Below are 18,114 nucleotides of genomic sequence, written 5' to 3'. Positions count from 1 at the left end.
AGGGTTCGGGACCAAGCAAAACAGTAGGTATACTTGCATGCCAAGAAATACAAAGTTAGGTATTTTTTTACTTTTCATGGAGATGAAACAAAAGGGCATATAACAGCATGCCATCAAGAACATTGGAAGACTTACTTTATATTTAATTTATTAAATTAGTAAAACTACGGCATACTAAAAATAATAGGAATACATTGTTAGATTCCCTATCATAAAGCACAAAGGGATTTCTGCTGTTTGCCAGAAAGAAAATCCAACTAGGCATGGGAACACCAGAAATGGATTGCCCTATGCAGGCAATGGAACACAGTGCATTGGGTTTCAAAACCAAAAAAATCCTACTGATTTGTTATGTCAGAAATTTCATGTTCACAATCTTTGTTACTGTAATTTATATCTGCAAATCAGGCAAGGGGCCTCATCTTTAATATCAGAAGATGACTATCTACTGCTTGAAGATTTTGAAAGCAAAAAGATCTCATGGCAGTGAGTGTATAGTGGCCAGTCTATCAGCCAAGATAGTGCTGGACTTTGCATGGTCTGTGAGTGTGTATTTGTGCGTTATTAATTAAAACTTATATCTGAATGTCTTGACTCGTCTTGACTAATTTCAAGTGAGATTTGTAGTGTTTTGTCCTCACATTCTGAAAGCTTTGTAAGTGGAGTATACCAATCAGATGTTGATCTGTTGGTCACGAATAGTTAAACTTACAATTAAAATGATTAAATCGCTTTAACTTTTTGAGTGTTCCTCATATCACTTTCATATATGAACAGTTGATGTCTTGCCAGTTCTCCAGGGAACATGGTGCACCACCATAAAATATATCAAATGAGCGTGCAGGTCAGAATGTGTACAGATAATGGTTTTGAAGGGGCGTCATATCATTCATTTAATGAATAGGGCTTGTATTGAACACACTTTTTTTTTTTTACCTTATGTTTTAAATATAGAATATGCTGGGGTTAAATTAAGTTGTTGTCATGGGTTCAACTGCTAAGGATAAGTTGAACAGTGACAAATACCCAGCAATCTCTGCTGGGTATTTGGAGAGAACTGGTGAGTACCTCTTAACCGTGATTCAATTTCTCAGAGCAACTTAGGGTAGTCCTACCTTGATCCAATATTATACACCAAAGTAAAGCTACAGGTATGGCCATTCAATCAGAATATAGGCTTTTAGCTCAACAGCATTACTCAATATGAGTACAAGAAATTGTATGCTCTTAAAATGTTTAGTATTGTCTTTTGACTGGCAGTTAAGTTTAAGCAGATTCTAGGTTAAAGTTATTTTCTCATATTATATTTAATTGTTTGCATTTCACTTTTATATCCACACCTTTTGCATGGATTGTGTTTTTTACAGGCTTGTGTTTTGTTTCTATTGAAATGACCACTAATTAAAGGCTAAGCGATTTCTGGGAGAAGCATTCTTAAAGTGTTTTGGGTTTTTTTTATGTTTCTCATCTGCAGGAAAAATGGCAAACTCATTTTAAACAAACAGAAGAGTAGTGCAGCATTTGAGGAACTGTGCTTGGTACATTGCTGGTACCACAGCCGCAGTCCATGCACATTTTTATGAATATAGCCTGCAATTCCCACATAGCGTAAATTCATCACATCTTGGATTGTACAAACTGCATCTAAAAAGCCCATATGTGGTTCTTGTAGCAAGTGCAATTCCATGTGTAATTTATTCTGTATAAGTAGCGAACAAATGCAGATTTGCAGAAAGTGTTTACAGCCCAGATCTTCCCTAGCAAACATGGAAAGGGGAAAACTATAACTAATTCTCTAGAAAATTGTTTTTTGTTTTTGTTGCTCCAGCATTCTTAACAGAAACTTCATGCATATGGGTAGACCATTTGAGTTGTTTACTAAAGATTATCGAGATGAGTGCATTTGGTTCATAACTATTCAGTTGTATCAACCCTGCAAATTATACATTATTAATACATCTATTTGTTAAATTAAATGTTGCTGAGTTCTACAACTTTTGGATCAAGTTTTAGTTTGGGGCATTATAGCTAGAAATGATTACATTTTATTGTTTCCTTTTTAAAAATGTATTCATTTGTAGGGGCTGCTGTACTTCTTCTATTAGCCTTTAAGTAGTCTGATACAGGTATGGGATCTGTTTTCTTTAAGGTTTGGCACTTGTGGTTTTCAATATAAAGATTTTTAGTCATTTGGATCACCTTATGTCTACTAAAAACATTTAAGCATTAAATAAACCGAGTAAAAATGTGTTTGCCACCACAATGGCTTTATGCAGCATTGGTAGGATCAAGTAAAACATAATAATAAAAAATAGAATGAGGAACATAAAATGGAAGATTGCCTCCCATAAATTAGCTTTTTTGATATCTGGTTTCCAGATAATAGATCACATGCCTGTACTTTGTATGAAGCTGTGTTGGAAAAGTTTTCAAGAAGTTATCTGTAGTGCATGTAGTAAGAATCAGATTGTAAACCGTACCATAGTAAACATTTATTTTATACTTGAATTTTGCTATAGAACTCAAGGGGATTCCACAAGGACAGCCACAGCCGAAACAGACTGCAATGACAATGTTGCTACTCACAAAGGTTCCTCGGCCCAAAAGCATGCAGTGAATGGATACTTTCAGCAATCTAGTATTTATGACTCTCCATCCCGTGGTGGATCATCTTCTACAGAACCTAGTTTCTACAGTCTTCCTAGAAGCTACTCACAAGATGTTTCACCAAAAGCTACTTCTCCATCAGCCGCTGATATGGATGGAGATTCAAATGTTTTTAACATGTCTGGAGCCTCTTCTCTAGAAACACAGCTAAGGCAGTTTTCATTAAGCTATGACATTCCTCCATCATCTGGAAGCACTTATCAAATTCCCAGAACTGTTCATGAGGGTGCTTTGGGTCAGTCTTCAGCAAAGTTAGAGTCCATTACAGATGTTCCTCCTCCCAGACCGCCAAAGCCTCACCAGTCTTCAGAACGATCTCCAAGTGAATATGGTCTTACACGGACTGTTTCAGAGACTGATAGCAACTACTGTGTTCCAACATCCGGAATGCCTGCATCCCGTAGTAATACTGTTTCAACTCTAGAGTTAAGTAAATATAAGAAAGGTAAGTGTGATGGTTTATTTAATTCCTTACCCCCCTGCTCCCTGTCAAGTTAAATTTATTTAGTGAAAAAATGTGATGATTTTATTGGAATAATTTTTTCACATTTTGTAAAACACTATATTTTATATACTGATTGTGGTGATAGTGGACTAAAGGTGGCCATACACGAGCAGATCCGCTCGCTTGGCGATGTCGCCAAGCGAGCGGATCTTCCCCCGATATCCCCACCTACGGGTGGGCGATATCGGGGACCATTTAGGTAAAAAAAATAATAATCCGATCGTTTGGCCCTGGGGCCAGACGATCGGATTATGTGGCCGGCTATGGGGCAGTCGGATCGGGGACCGCATCAACGAGCCGATGCGGTCCCCGATCCGACCAGATTTTCTAACCTGGCCGATCGAGATCTGGCCAATTTCAGGCCAGATATCGGTCGGCCAGGCCGATCTGCTCTCCCCATACACAGGCCGATTAGCTGCCGAATCGGTCCAAGGGACCGATATCGGCAGCTATAGTCGGCCCGTGTATGGCCACCTTTAGTGAGGGATACCATATACCTTTACACAACCATCTGTAGTAGGTGTCCATAACCCTTTGTAGTATAACTTACAATTCATAGATTTGATTTACCATCAAGGTATAAAGTGCCAGCCTTAATGCATTTTTTACACCAATTAAGTTTAGCTTATATTACAGATACAATTAATTTGTAGCTAAATCAGTTTATTACATGAATATTTTTAAAATGAACAATGATGTGCCTCTTACCTGTCTCCTTGTCTTTTTCATAAAACTACCGCTTCTGTTTTTTTATGTTTAAATTCAAAATGATAGACACTTAAAATAATTTTTATTGACTTGGAGGGACACTTTAAATCATAATTGAATTAAGTATTGATTTGTTAAGAAATATCAATTTGTAAATATGCACTAGGAATAGTCCATTGATTGAATTGTATATGTTGTCTTTTTCTGTAATACACAAAATATTTCATAGTATTTGTATGCAAATTTTAAAGATACAGTCAGAATGCTATAAAAATGTAACCTTAACATTCACAGTGCCAAAGACATTATACATGAAGCTTTGATCCCAGACTTTTATTTGCCTTATACTATAATATACTGATAATTGATAGGCCAGTACAGCCCTGTATAACTACTGTAATAACTCAGTGTTAAAAGTAGTCAACTAAATTGTGTGAGATACACGCTTCATTTATTTGCTCTGTTTTTTGAAGATATCCAAAGCAGCCCTAAATTTGTAAATTCTTTTTTTATACTTTTAGATACAAGTTCTCAAGATTTCTATGACATTCCACGACCATTTACAAGTGACAGATCTAGCTCACTTGAGGGCTTTCATGGCCATTTTGTAAGTAATATATGTTACAATTTAATAGTGCTTTTAAAAAGAATTTGTATAAAGAAGTTGCCAAGAACCTTTTTTTATTCTTCCATAATAGATTATTTCCTCAAAGACACAAATTGTTAATGCTTTGTAAAACATTGCAGACACTTTTGGGTTTAGTAATTGAATTGCCAGAATCTTTTCTTCCCACATGGGAATTGCTTTCAAGTTTGAATGGGTAAAGGTGCTCTGTGCTACAGCTGAGAAATACTGAGTATTGCAGATATCCTCTTCAATAAATGTTTAAAGTTGGTTACTGGAGAACTAAACCCTAAAATGAATATGGCTAGAAATGCCATATTTTATGTCCTGAACATGCTACACCAGCCTAATTGTTTAATATATAGAAGCAATGATCCAGGCCTAACAGTTGGGGCATCTGCAAAGGCACAGATCTTCTCTGCTAAAGGGCTGATTGCCTTGGGCTGATATAGAAGGTTAAAACATAATGTTCAACATTTCCGTCCTACTTCTTTATTTAAAATTTAGTTCTCCTTTAAAAGCTTTCCTGACTTTGAAGAAAATTCTTCACAATAAAAAAAGAATTTGGTCTAATAAACTGCAGGGAATCCTTATAGATTGTCCATTTTAGTCTATAACAAATGTGCATATTGTGTCTAATTTATGTTTTCCCTTTATTCTAGTATATCAAAATAGACTTCAGCATAGATCTGCATTGTATTGTATTTTTTTTTAAGCAGTAACAGTCATGGATAAGGCCAATATGCGAGTTTAAATTTAACTTACATGCAGAGCTGTGAAGTTGTGGAATTCCCTCCCCGAATCAGTCATACTGGCTGGTACATTATAGAACTTTAAGAAGGGCTGGATGGATTCTTAGCAAGTGAGGAAATACAGGGTTATGGGAGATAGCTCTTAGTACTAGTTGATCCAGGGACTGGTCCGATTGCCATCTTGGAGTCAGGAAGGAATTTTTTCCCCTCTGCGGCAAATTAGAGAGGCTTCAGATGGGGTTTTTTGCCTTCCTCTGGATTAACTAGAAGTTAGGCAGGTTATATATAGGCATTATGGTTGAACATGATGGATGTACGTCTTTTTTCAACCCAACTTACTATGTTACTATGCAAATTTTTTTTTAAATTATATTTTGACAAAAAATAATATTTGTTAGTACAAAAATTATTATTTTTCTTTGATACACTGTATCCTGTGGGACTGAAGTAGGCTAGGATAGCATCACTTATTTTTTTTGTCGGCATCCAGCTAGACAAGATACACCTTCCTGGAGATTTAGTTTAGTTTGTGGGGTTTTTTTGTTTTTGTTTTTTTATTCAAAAGCAGGATCTCAAATGGCCAGTCAACCAGGGACAAAGTTATTGGGACACAGCCCCCAGATTAAAGGGCAAGTCAAATAATCTACCAAGAGTATCCCAGAATTTAACAAAAAAATTTTTGTTAAAGTCTGGGATACTCTTGTGTCTCAGCCCTTATTCTGGGAGTTCCAGTGGCCAAAGATTTAAAGGAAAAAGAAAGCCAAAGTCACTTGGGGGTGCCAAAATGTTAGGCACCCCCAAGTGACTTTGACCACCTACCTTTTACCCCGGGCTGGTGCCCCTGTGAGGAGGGAACAGCACCAGCCCGGGGTAGCTGCCGGCGCTTCCTTCCTTCTGTTTCGCTGCGTGCGCATGCGCAGTAGAGTGAAAAGCCGAACTTAAACATTAAAGTCGGCTTTTCACTCTACTGCGCATGCGCCCACCGCTGGCATTCCGGAAAAGGAAGCCAGAACACGGAAACGATCCGCTCCAGGTGCCCCGGGCTGGTGCTGTTTTCTCCCAACAGGGGCACCAGCCCGGGGTACGAGGTAAGCGGTTAAAGTCACTTGGGGGGCCTAACATTTTGGCACCCCCAAGTGACTTTACCTTTCGTTTCCCTTTAAGTTTAGCTACTGTGATCACTGAGTTGCCTTACATAGTGGCAGCCCCCAAGGTGTTGGCTTTTCTTCTCATTTACTTAGCTAAAGGTTTGCAGTTGTCACTTTTTGCATTATAAACACTTGACATTGTTATGATGGCAGTTTGCTTTTCATTAAAGATATAAACTATATCTAATGTCTGACTACGCTCTAACATAGCATTCCAAATCACTTAAAAAATGCTCTTTGTATTACAGAAAAATAAAAGCTTGTTGGGATTGGGAAGTTTTTCTAATGAAGAGTTAGATGAAAACTATGTTCCAATGAACCCGAACTCTCCTCCGCGACAGCATTCCAACAGCTGTACTGAACCAGTTCAAGAAACCAACTATGTTCCTATGACTCCTGGCATGTTTGACTTCTCATCATTTGGAATGCAGGTCCCACCTCCAGCCCACATGGGCTTCAGGTCCAGTCCAAAGACCCCTCCCAGGAGGTCTGTTCCATCTGCTGACTGTGAACCCCCACCAGTCGATCGTAATCTCAAACCAGATAGGAAAGGTATGTTGGTTGGAGGCTTGCTTCTTTCATTGCCTTCATCACTAACATCTGCTAAGCCTTTAACATGCTTTCTAAACATGCAGCAAAATATTGGTGTTGGGAAGGTGCTTCAAACATTAGGCAAAAATCTAAATGTCTTTAATACAGGTATCAGACCCATTATCCAGAAAGTTCCAAATTACGGAAAGGCCATTTCCCTTAGACTCCATTTTAATCAAATAATTCACATTTTTTAAAATTATTTCCTTTTTCTCTGTAATAATAAAACAGTACCTTGATCCCAACTTAGATCTAATTAATCCTTTTTGGAGGAAAAACAATCCTATTGGGTTTGATTACTGTTTAAATAATTTTGTGGACTTAAGGTAGGAGATCCGAATTACAGAAAGACCCCTTATCCGGAAAACCCCAGGTCCCAAGCATTCTGGATAACAGGTCCCATACCTGTACTGTGCTCTTGTAGTTTAATTTCTTTATTTTGGTTTTGTTTCACAGAAATATGTTACCATAAACTTTTGACTGACAAGTAGCTATAGCTATGAGATGGTAGAAAAGAAGGTTGGCTGTTCTATTTCTGCAGTTAAAAAGATATATAGGACTTATTATTTCCCTAAGGAGCATGGCTCTTTCGGTGGGCTTGAAGATTTGTATTAAAGGGTAGATTATTGCAAGAAGACACTGTGCAAGGCAAGCAGTGTAGGTATTGATATTTGTCAAATCATAAAATGGGAACAAGTTATTTGAAATAAAATACAAGAAGAACAAAACCTGTATATTTTTTGATGCACAAATATTTGTTGTTGCCTAACAAATACTTCCCATCGTTATTAAAAAAAAGCAAAAAATTGTGTGGGTTTACACAAATGTGTTTTACATTGGCTGTTTGAGATGTATACTTTTTAATATTACAGGTAGGGTGTTTGTTATCCAGAAACCCGTTATCTAGAAAGGTCTGAATTCCAAGAAGGCCATTTACCGTATACCTCAATTTAATCAAATAATTCAAATCTTTTTAAATAATTTCCTTTTACTCTGTCATAATAAAACAGTACTTTGTACTTGATCCCCAGCTAAGATATAATTAATACTTTTTGGTGGCAAAACAATTCTATGGAGTTTAAATGTCAACCCCCCAACCAAAAATTTTAGCAGAGACAAGCCTCACAGCACTGTTTAAATACCTGCCACTCCTGTCCCTCAGAAGCAAACACTGAAGCTGCAGCGATCCCTTGGAGTTTCTCTCACTGCAGAGCTGGATAACTCCCTCTCCCCCCTCCCTTCAGAATCTGCTTGTCTGCCTGGCGTGGTGCACATGCGCACTGCCACTCCGTTTTAATGAGTGTGCATGTTCTGCAGGGCAACCAATATCTGTCACTGGCGGTTTTTAATAAAGCTTGTTAAAAAAAAAAAATACAGGCAGGAGAGGCTATGCACGCATGCACATTTGTAATGTACACGCACGCGCTTGATGACGTCACCCATCAAAATGACTGCCAGGTGAAACACGAAGTTGGGAAAGAAATAAAGCGATGGTGCCGGTTGTAAGAGGAAGTAGGGGGAGCGGTATGTATGCGGTTATGGTGGGGGTAAGGCGCCCTTGGCATTAGACATTATTTAAAACTTAGAGCTGACATCTCCTTTAAAGTGGTGATCCATATTTTGGGACACACCCCTTATCTGGAAAATCCCAGGTCCAGAGTATTCTGGATAACAAGTCCCATACCTGTACTTCTAAGGAAGTTCTGTTAACTTTTATTTTTGTGGCCCTTTGAATTTCCTAAAATACCTAGAAGCCCTTCATTGTTTTCCATTTCTGATGAGACTAGCATGACAACACGACAAAAGAGTACAGGTATAGGATCTGTTAAGGGATATTTCCTGCAGACCTTAAGTCTGCTAAAAATCTGACAAATATTGAAGAGGATATCTCAAGTATTATTACATCAACAATTTCAGGAATATATACTAGAGACTGTCAAATGTACATTACAGTTATAGAGTCTGTTATTCAGAATACATGGAACCTGGGGTTTTCTGGATATGGAATATTTCCATAATTTGAACTACCATTCCTTAAGTCTGCTAAAATAATTTAAACATTAAATAAACCCAACAGATTGTTGTGCCATCAATATGGATCTCTGAAGCTTGGTTACTATCAAGTACAAAAAAGAAAATCATTTTTAAAAATATGAATTATTTGTTTAAATGGGAGATATCCTTCATGTAATTTGGAGCTTTAATGGATAAGGTTTCCAGATAAGGGATCCCATACCTGTACAGTATAATACTGTTTATAAACCTCTTGGGGTGGTGACTCAAGCGGACACATTTATAGCAGTTTGTCACTTTAGCTTTCCTTAAGGTAAGTGGCAGCAACAAATACTCAACATGTGAGATGGAAATCTGACCTTCACAAAGCAAGTATCACCCCAGCTGTTTAGTGTTGTATATATGGTGTCCAGCAAAATGTGCTTGTGTGTTAAAAAAGCATTTCTTCCGTTTTTTCAAATACATTTCCTACATTTTTTTTTAAGGCATGAAATATACCTTTATACTTTATTGCCATTTAAGAAAATAAAAGTTTATGTTGTACAGCACTGCAGAATGTTTGTGCTTTATAAATACATTTCTTATTACTTATAGCAGATGTGTGAGATATGAGTCTGACTTGATGTGTAGAAATAGCAGTGTAAATTGTGCATTTTTGGAACATGCCATTTTGGTTAGTGCAAATAGTTTGTTTCCGACTGCACCAAAATGAAATGTTTGCCCTAAAGCTCCTTTGCCATTGTTTCTTTAGATCAGTGAATATCTGCTGGGAAGAAAGGGATGTCTGCCTGTAACCAAGAACTGGGAAGTTTCCCTATCACAATAAAAGAATAAAAGCATATCATATAAAGTATTGTTGTCCTATAAATAGTATTAGAAACAGGGAAATTACACCAACAATGACAACTTGTTGTTAGGAATTGTCACTGCTATTTTATAGTCACAGTTTTATTGCTTTGTTTTGATTTTTCAATATTGACTTCATTTTGATTTTATAAACTAACTGCCTGTTTAATGTTGGAGTGGACTGGTGATCTTCTCAGACTGGAAACCAAAATTTAAATGTTCTGATTTAGTCTTTTTAGTTATTTTTTTTATCTTTGTTTTTTTTTTTTGTTGTCCAGATTTAAATGCATTACCATACTAGTACATCAATTTGTAATTCTGAAATTCAAATAAACTGACAACCAGGTGACTTAAAGGATCTACAAGTCTGATCTTATTGTTTCGGGTATATGTTGATATGGTGGTGAGGTAGCAATGTTGTTTCTGGGATCTTGGTTCTTGCTGTCACATTTCTTGTGAGCTTCTGCTGGTGTCAGTATTGTTGGTCACTTCTTTGTCTGTTATTTTTTTTTGTCATATTTGTATGAATGATAATAAATAATTTTAACTTTTTAAATATGCCAAAATGTTAGGCACCCCCAAGTGACTTTAATCACTTACCTTGTTCCCCGGGCTGGTAGCTGTAGCAAGCGCTTCTTTCTTCCGTGTTTCTTCTGCCGGAAAATCCCTGGGACTTTGTTGTTAAAGTTCGGATTTTCACTCTAATGCACAAGCGTGCCAACGCGGAAGAAGGAAGCGCTCGCTGCTACCCCGGGCTGGTGCTGTTCTCTCCTAACAGGGGCACCAGCCCGGGGTACAAGGTAAGGGATTAAATTCATGTGGGGGTGCCTAACATTTTGGCACCCCCAAGTGACTTAGCCTTTCCTTGTACTTTGAAGGAATACTGTGGTGGGAAAACATGTATTTTTTTTTTTTTCAAAATGCATCAGTTAATAGAGCTTCTCCAGCAGAATCCTGCATTGAAACCCATTTTTTTAAAAAAACGCAAGAACATGGAGCTAGTCATGTTCTTCATTTTCCAGGGTGCCACAACACTTTTTTATTGAAAAAAAAACCCCCCTCAAACTGCATTGCTTAAAAACATGAAAAACCAACTCGAAAGCACAACTTGAAAACACAGTCTACACCAACATGAACTCAGCAGCTTTTAGATAATTATCTTTTTTGCACTAAATAAAACTGGAATATTTGAGTTTCTAGAAAATCAGATTCCCCATTTTTGCTGTGAGAAACTCGTATCTGGAGAAATAGCCAAAGGTTGATAAATCTGGCCTTAATTTAGAAGGTCAGAAAGTGTAAAAAGTGTTGGAAAATTATTTTCTGCAATTTCCTGCTTTTTATCATCATTCTATGTGTTTGAAAAGCAGATTGTTTGAGTATGCATATCAATATAAGTGGAGAACAGAGCTAACCATTTCCTTATTCCTCTACATTAGTGATGCTATTGCAAAAGATACTTCTACTAATGACTGATATGCATCTGTCAAATCAGCTATTGCTTCTGGGAGACAGCAATGTGTTGTCCATCAGGCTTTTGCTCTGATATGTGGTTTATAATTTCATAGCAAAGCATTTTTGCTCTATAAGCTTTTATGTTGACTGTTCCCCAGATGAACCTCTTTAGATCTTGACATTCATTTGTTGCAGTGCTTGAATCTGGCCACATGTGGATTTCCTGATCAGTTGATGGGAGGTGTTGGCAATCCAAGTAAAAAAAAAAATGGCTTCTTACTCTGTTTCCGTCCAGCGTTGTTTTAAATCATATTTTCATGATGGGGAAATTTATACATATTGGGGGGAAAAGGGCAGTACACACCTATGTTTGACTTGAGCCATATAAATAGAGCTTGTAATGAAAATGTGTTCTGACCATTCTTTAAAGGTAGAACTAATTGATTTTTTGGTTTTACTTCCCCCCATCCTTCCAACTTTGAGTATTTGCCCTAAATCTCTCTACCCAGGGACATCACCACAGATCCGTTTAACAAATATTTCTTCATTTTGTACAACTTGTTTATATAGTATACTTGTGAATGTAACAAGATAGCAAGGCTACATTTGTACGGCATACATTTGCTTTTGCTGGCCCCCTGGGCTCAGGATACAGGTGACCATTGCCCAGCCCTAACTGACTGTAGATGGCTTCAGATAACAGGGCAAGTTGCGTGTGTATCAGTAAGATGCTATTTGCTTGGATCCCGACTGGAATCTAGAATCTAGCTGTATCATTAAGTTTTTGGAGATTGTTAAATGGCATGAAGAAATCATCTGACAATGTCATTCGGTGGCTACTAAAGCAAATAAAGTGCTGTCTTATATAAAAAAGGGCATTGACTCAAGGGATGAAAACATAATTTTACCTCTTTATAGGTCCCTGGTAAGGCCTCACCTTGAGTATGCAGTGCAGTTTTGGGCTCCAGTCCTTAAGAAGGATATTAAAGAGCTGGAGAGAGTGCAGAGACGTGCAACTAAACTGGTAAAGGGGATGGAAGATTTAAAGTGGACCTGTCACCCAGACATAAAAAGCTGTATAATAAAAGTCCTTTTCAAATTAAACATGAAACCCAAATTCATTTTTATATTAACACATCCAAACCCATTATAAAGGCAATTAAAAATCCCAGCTGTCAATCATATATTGCTTGCCCCGCCTCTATGCCTTATGCATAGAGGCGGGGCAGACCGTAACTTTAGCTTTCTGTTCAGCACTATGTAGATGTCACTGCACATCTCACTTTCCCCCTCCCTCCTCACCATCTAATTGTGTAGCCAGTGCAAGGGCATGGGCATCAGGTCCCCCATACTGGCACATACACAAGATTTTGGCATGATACAAAGCTTGCCTTCATAACAGTGTCCGCAAAATGGTGCCTGCCTGCTTGCTTTGATTGAGTAATTCCAAGACTGAAGGAAACAAGATTTATATTATTTATACAGAGTAAGTAAAGTTTATTTTGCTCAACTAACAATATAGAAAATAATTTGGAGTTATTTCTTAGGGTGACAGGTCCCCTTTAAGCTATGAGGTTAGACTGTCAAGGTTGGAGTTGTTTTTTCTGGAAAAGAGGCGCTTGCAAGGGGACGTGATTACTCTGTACAAGTACATTAGAGGGGATTATAGGCAGATAATCAATGTTGTTTTTTCCCATAAAAACAAACAACATACCAGAGGCCACCCCTTTAGTTTGGAGGAACGGAGTTTTCATTTGAAGCAGCCGAGGTGGTTTTCACAGTGAGGGCAGTGAGGTTGGGGAATGCCCTTCCTAGTGATGTGGTAATGGCAGATTCTGTTAATGCCTTTAAAAGGGGCCTGGATGAGTTATTGTATAAGCATAGTATCCAAGGCTACTGTGATACAGGTATGGGACTTATTATCCAGAATGCTCAGGACCTGGTGTTTTCCGGATAAGGGATCTTTCAGTAATTTGGATCTCCATAACTTAAGTCTGCTAAAAATCATTTAAATATTGAATAAACCCAATAGGACTGTTCTGCCTCCAATAAGGATTAATTATATCTTAGTTGGGATCAAGTACAAGGTACTGTTATCTTATTACAGGGAAAAAGGAAATCATTTTTAAAAATTAGAATTATTTGCTTATAATGAAGTCTATGGGAGATGGCCTTTCCGTAATTCTGAACTGTCTGGATAACAGATAAGGGATCCCATACCTGTACTAGCAAGGTCTCTGACATGAATTCACCCAGGATTCTGATATAGATAAGTGTCCTGTTGATGGACAACAGTGTGTGTCTGTGTTGACTGATTAATTTCAGAAAGTTGGAACAAGGACTTTATTTAAAGGAGCAAAGATTCAGGACTTATGGCAGAGTTTCTAGCGCAAACATGTATTTCTTTAATCTTGTTCTGTTAGCCATTGTGTATAAATTTACAGTATGTAGCCTAACAAGGACTAATTGATTTACCAGCAAGTTGACCGTTGATTCGTGTGTGTGTGTGTGTCCTAGTTTTAATCATTTTAAAAGATCACAAATAAAGTTGACCTACTAAAACTTAATTTAACCTGTGACCCCCCCACTCAGTGATTGTATAGTATGGGGCGGGTGAGAACAAGTGATCATCTAGCATAAAAGACTCGTGGCTGTAATATGTTTAAATCCTTTGAGTGATCTCAGTGTAAGGATAACGTTAAAAACTATCAATGTAATTGCTGTCATCTTCTTTATACATTTTTTTGCTTTTTGTGTGCATTTTTATGGGGAAGGTGAGTGGAGAATAAAGGCTGCCTCTCTTTGCTTGCTTCAGACATGCTTTGGGCATGCAACATATTTTTCATTTCAATATGGTGCTTCCTCCCTAGCATGAGTCCAGCTGTGCAAAATTATATAAGTAAGGCTGCTTTTCCGCACAGAATTAACAATGCTGCATTGCCTGGATTTTGCTGCTTCCATTGGAGAGATCTCTTTTTTTTTTTTTGCCTTGCTATTCCAAAAATAAATACTTTTATTAAGAGAGTCTTCTTTTTGCCAATTAGGTCAGAGCCCTAAAATTTTAAGACCTAAACCTCATGGTTTAGAGCGAACTGATTCCCAAACCATAGGTGAATTTTCCACAAGAAGAAAGGGTATGTACTTTAGATCTCCACGCTCTCCTGTTCTCATGTGCATTGGTGTTTAGGAATGCTTATTTTGCTATAAATATGAATATAGAGGAAGGCTATATATTGTTTGTTTTTTGTAGTACTGTTAAACACTGTTATATTTTCATATACATAATTAAAGGAAGCAGAATGAGTGGTTTTGGTAAAGGTGTGTTGGCCTTCTGTAGGAACAGAATATAGTAATCTTAATATAAATAATCCATGTTTTCTGTAACATTTTATGAAGTGCATGTCTTTTTCTTTTCAACAGACAATATAAATGTTTTATCCCAAGAGTGAGTTAAGATAAGGACTTTTTTGTATTCTTTCTTCTTCAGTAAGGCCAGCGCCATTGGAAATCAAGCCTTTACCTGAATGGGAAGAATTAATGCAGACGCCAGTCCGTTCTCCAGTTACAAGAAGCTTTACACGGGAGTGAGTATTTCTATTGATTGGTTCTTATCGTTGTCATTTATTTATATAATGCCTGCAAGTTACACAAGCAGACCCCTGTTTGTTATAAATTAAACTAAACGGGTTTAGAGGCTTGCACTGCTTGCATCTAGAATTTATGCACTCGGGCTAAAAACCACTGAAGTCAGGGTTGCTGAGATTATGTAAAACAGAGTAAGAAAAAATAAAGTACTTTGTCAGCTCTATTGTTGCATTTGCAAGATAAAACTCTACGCACTAGAGCTTCCAGGCAAGCAAACATAATGATGTTCTGTTCAAAACACTCATCTCTGATTCTTCCTAAAGGGGTCCCTATCAGAGTTTCTTTTATTTTATCATTAAAGCTGGCCATACACACAGCAATATTTTCGCACAAAACCTTGTTTTGTATGATATTCGGTGCGTGTGTGGTGGATCGATGAGGTGACCGATATCTGTTGTCTCTTTGATCGGATGGGAGACAAAAGATTTTGAACAGGCGCCGTTGAAGGCACAAGGGCAAAGACAAGGGCTGAATCGTCAGATAGAGGTAGAATCCCTGTTGTTTCTACCTCCATATCTGATGATTCAGCCTTGAAAACCAGTGGTTGCAGAAAAGATTGTAAATGTGATGTGTACTGTGTCCATTATTTTAGTTCTGCTTGGACAAAAAAGTGTCCATATGATTTTGCTTGATGCAAGAAATAAGCATTACTGAGAAATAATGGGGCAGCATTTGGATAGTTGGTATAGGAAGAATGAGTGAAGGTGAATGTGCTCTACGTAGTTTTTACTCCACTGTGAACTAGATACATGGCATTGATTACGTAGGAAAAAGATTTTAAGCAAAAATAAAAAGAATGGGGAAAAATATGCACACTTATGTTGGGTTGTAGTACTGGTAAGGAATCTTTTGTCAGGAAACCATTTATTCAAGCTACTTATAAATGCAACAATGTGGTTCCCTAGATAAGTGCTACTGAAATATAAATTCTTGATTCCAGCCTGATTTTCATTCCTTTTATAATTAAGACAGTGCCGTGTAATTGCTGTTAATTTGCCCAGGTAGCATACAGTTTTATTGGAAATTTTAAAACCTTAGCCTAAATCTTAGTATAGTTCATGATGCTACCTTACCTTAATTTGGTTAAATTAACATTAAATAAACCCAATATGTATGTTTTGCCACAATATAGAGCATAGTAACCATCAATTAGAAGGTACTGTTTTATTATTACAGAAAAAAAGGAAATTGTTATTAAAAATTAGAATTATTTGATTATAATGGACTCTGTGGCAGATGCTGTAATTTTGAGCTTTCTAGATAACTGGTTTGCATATAAAGGATCCCATACCTTGCAAATGCCACAATGTCAGCATTTTGAAATTTTGTTTTGCTTTGTTAAAATAATTTCTTGCAATCAGTTCCTCTAGGTTCCCTATGCCTCCCAGGCCAGATTCAGTACATAGCACAGCTTCCAGCAGTGACTCGCAGGATAGTGAAGAAAACTATGTAGCCATGAACCCAAGTCTCTCCACAGAAGATCCAGTACGTACCAGCTATAAACTGATTTATGCCTAGGTCTATATGTAATTCTGATATGTTCAGCTTGTTTGTTGGTTCAAATCTGTTTGCTTTTGGTGGTTTGTGTTATAGAGCTTCATGAAACTTTCCTTTTGCTCTGCCAAATGAGAGGAGCTTGAATATTGTATGTATACATTACAGAGTAACCCGATTTTAAATTTACATTTTATTAATTGTCATCATTAAGTACATTATGTTTTGGTTACTTAACATAATGTTCCCCCCCCCCCACCCGAAAGTATATTTCTTTCATTGTTATAGTGACTTCTGGACCTAAACACTGCTTTTAAGAGTATCGATTTAGTGTTTCCCTGCCAGGAACTCTTAATCTGCCGTTGTACTACAGTCCCCCATCATTGTTACAAGAGTGCTTAAAATTCTCAGTAGCTGTTTAAGAAGTTAATTGGGACAGGTTAACTTTTAGGTCATTTAGGTCACAGGGCTGTGAGTTGAGTTGGTTTCTAGATGACCGAAACGCAGAAACACTGTGTATTGGGATGTGCTTTGGAACTGGAATATTGGAATAGTTCTGTGCAGTTTTATGCAGATCGCTACTACCTTGAGAGGACCTATAGGATAATGCCAGGTGTGTTGTTTTGGAGATAACACTTGATACTACCTAATACTTCCCGTCCCATGCCATTCGCTTCAAGTCCCACGTTTTTCTATTTTGCCATTGCAAGTTTCAATAGCATGTTTGCTAAGGTTAATTTTGAGAGACATTTTAGTTTACTGCATTTATAAAGTCCTTCACGTTAGTGATATCTAGTTTATTGGAGATTCTTATTTCCATGGTAGTTCCTATTTTGCATTAATAACTACTACAGCCTGCTGCATTGTACATTTTTTGCCTTACAGAAATGTAGTCAGATAGCCTTATGTGTGTGTTCTCTTATTTTACTTCCAGGGTTTGTTTGGGAGCAGCAGCCTTGATGAAGGCCACAGTCCTATGATAAAGCCTAAAGGAGACAAGCAAGTGGAATATTTAGACTTGGATTTAGACTCTGGAAAATCAACACCACCAAGAAAGGCATGTGATTTTTTTATTTTAATTACTAGCAAGAAATACAAATTAAGGACTCAGAGGTTTTCCTGTTAAGACTAGGGCTGCAAGGGACAACATTTAGTGGGCAATAACACAATGAAGGTAGGATTTTCTATATATATATTCAACCCTCTCTGGAGCTGGGATCCCAAGTGACTGTTAGATGCTGTAATTTTAACCTCTTTGCCTTGAACTTGTAGGTGATACCCATGTCTTGCTTCAGAATTTCAATCCCAACAGCTAGGCTCATACAGTTACCTGTCAAGTCATATTGCCAAGCAAATTTCTAAAAGGAAAGTTCATAGATACATTTCTCCTAAGCAACTTGTAGATTTGGTCTTACTAGTTGTAACAGCATTCTTATTCTGTCTTTCCATCCTGTAAATGAAAATCTTCTCTTTGGTTGACTGGTTTGCTGACCCTGCCAACCAGAAAACAGATTGTCAGACTGTGGTGGTTCAGTTTTATTGTTATTATTTGTGTTGTTTATCTTTGATTTCTGACCTTCTAATAATCATCTTTCATTCTAATTTCCAAACTGCTGCCTGAATTGTTGTGTAATTAACTTTGAGCAACCAGATAGTTGTAATTCCAAG

At 37.4% G+C, this 18,114-nt stretch overlaps 1 protein-coding gene across 3 annotated transcripts in view; it reads left to right on the top strand.

The window, feature by feature from the left end:
• The window catches only part of gab1 (GRB2 associated binding protein 1), a 70,711-nt gene that overhangs the window by 45,373 nt on the left and 7,224 nt on the right, over positions 1 to 18,114 (top strand). For 2 of the 3 annotated variants that reach the window (XM_031895509.1, XM_031895511.1), the window contains exons 4-10: positions 2,520 to 3,112; positions 4,402 to 4,487; positions 6,654 to 6,957; positions 14,352 to 14,441; positions 14,795 to 14,891; positions 16,314 to 16,437; positions 17,381 to 17,503. In XM_031895509.1, the coding sequence (XP_031751369.1) occupies positions 2,520 to 3,112; positions 4,402 to 4,487; positions 6,654 to 6,957; positions 14,352 to 14,441; positions 14,795 to 14,891; positions 16,314 to 16,437; positions 17,381 to 17,503 (1,417 nt within the window). The remainder of the gene's footprint in view (positions 1 to 2,519; positions 3,113 to 4,401; positions 4,488 to 6,653; positions 6,958 to 14,351; positions 14,442 to 14,794; positions 14,892 to 16,313; positions 16,438 to 17,380; positions 17,504 to 18,114) is intronic. The other variant, XM_031895510.1, reaches the window with a different exon arrangement.

Source organism: Xenopus tropicalis, chromosome 1 (assembly GCF_000004195.4).
Source record: "Xenopus tropicalis strain Nigerian chromosome 1, UCB_Xtro_10.0, whole genome shotgun sequence".
Taxonomy (NCBI): Eukaryota; Metazoa; Chordata; class Amphibia; order Anura; family Pipidae; genus Xenopus; species Xenopus tropicalis.
Note: the sequence above shows the minus strand (reverse complement) of the source record. Positions and strands in the feature narration are given on the sequence as shown.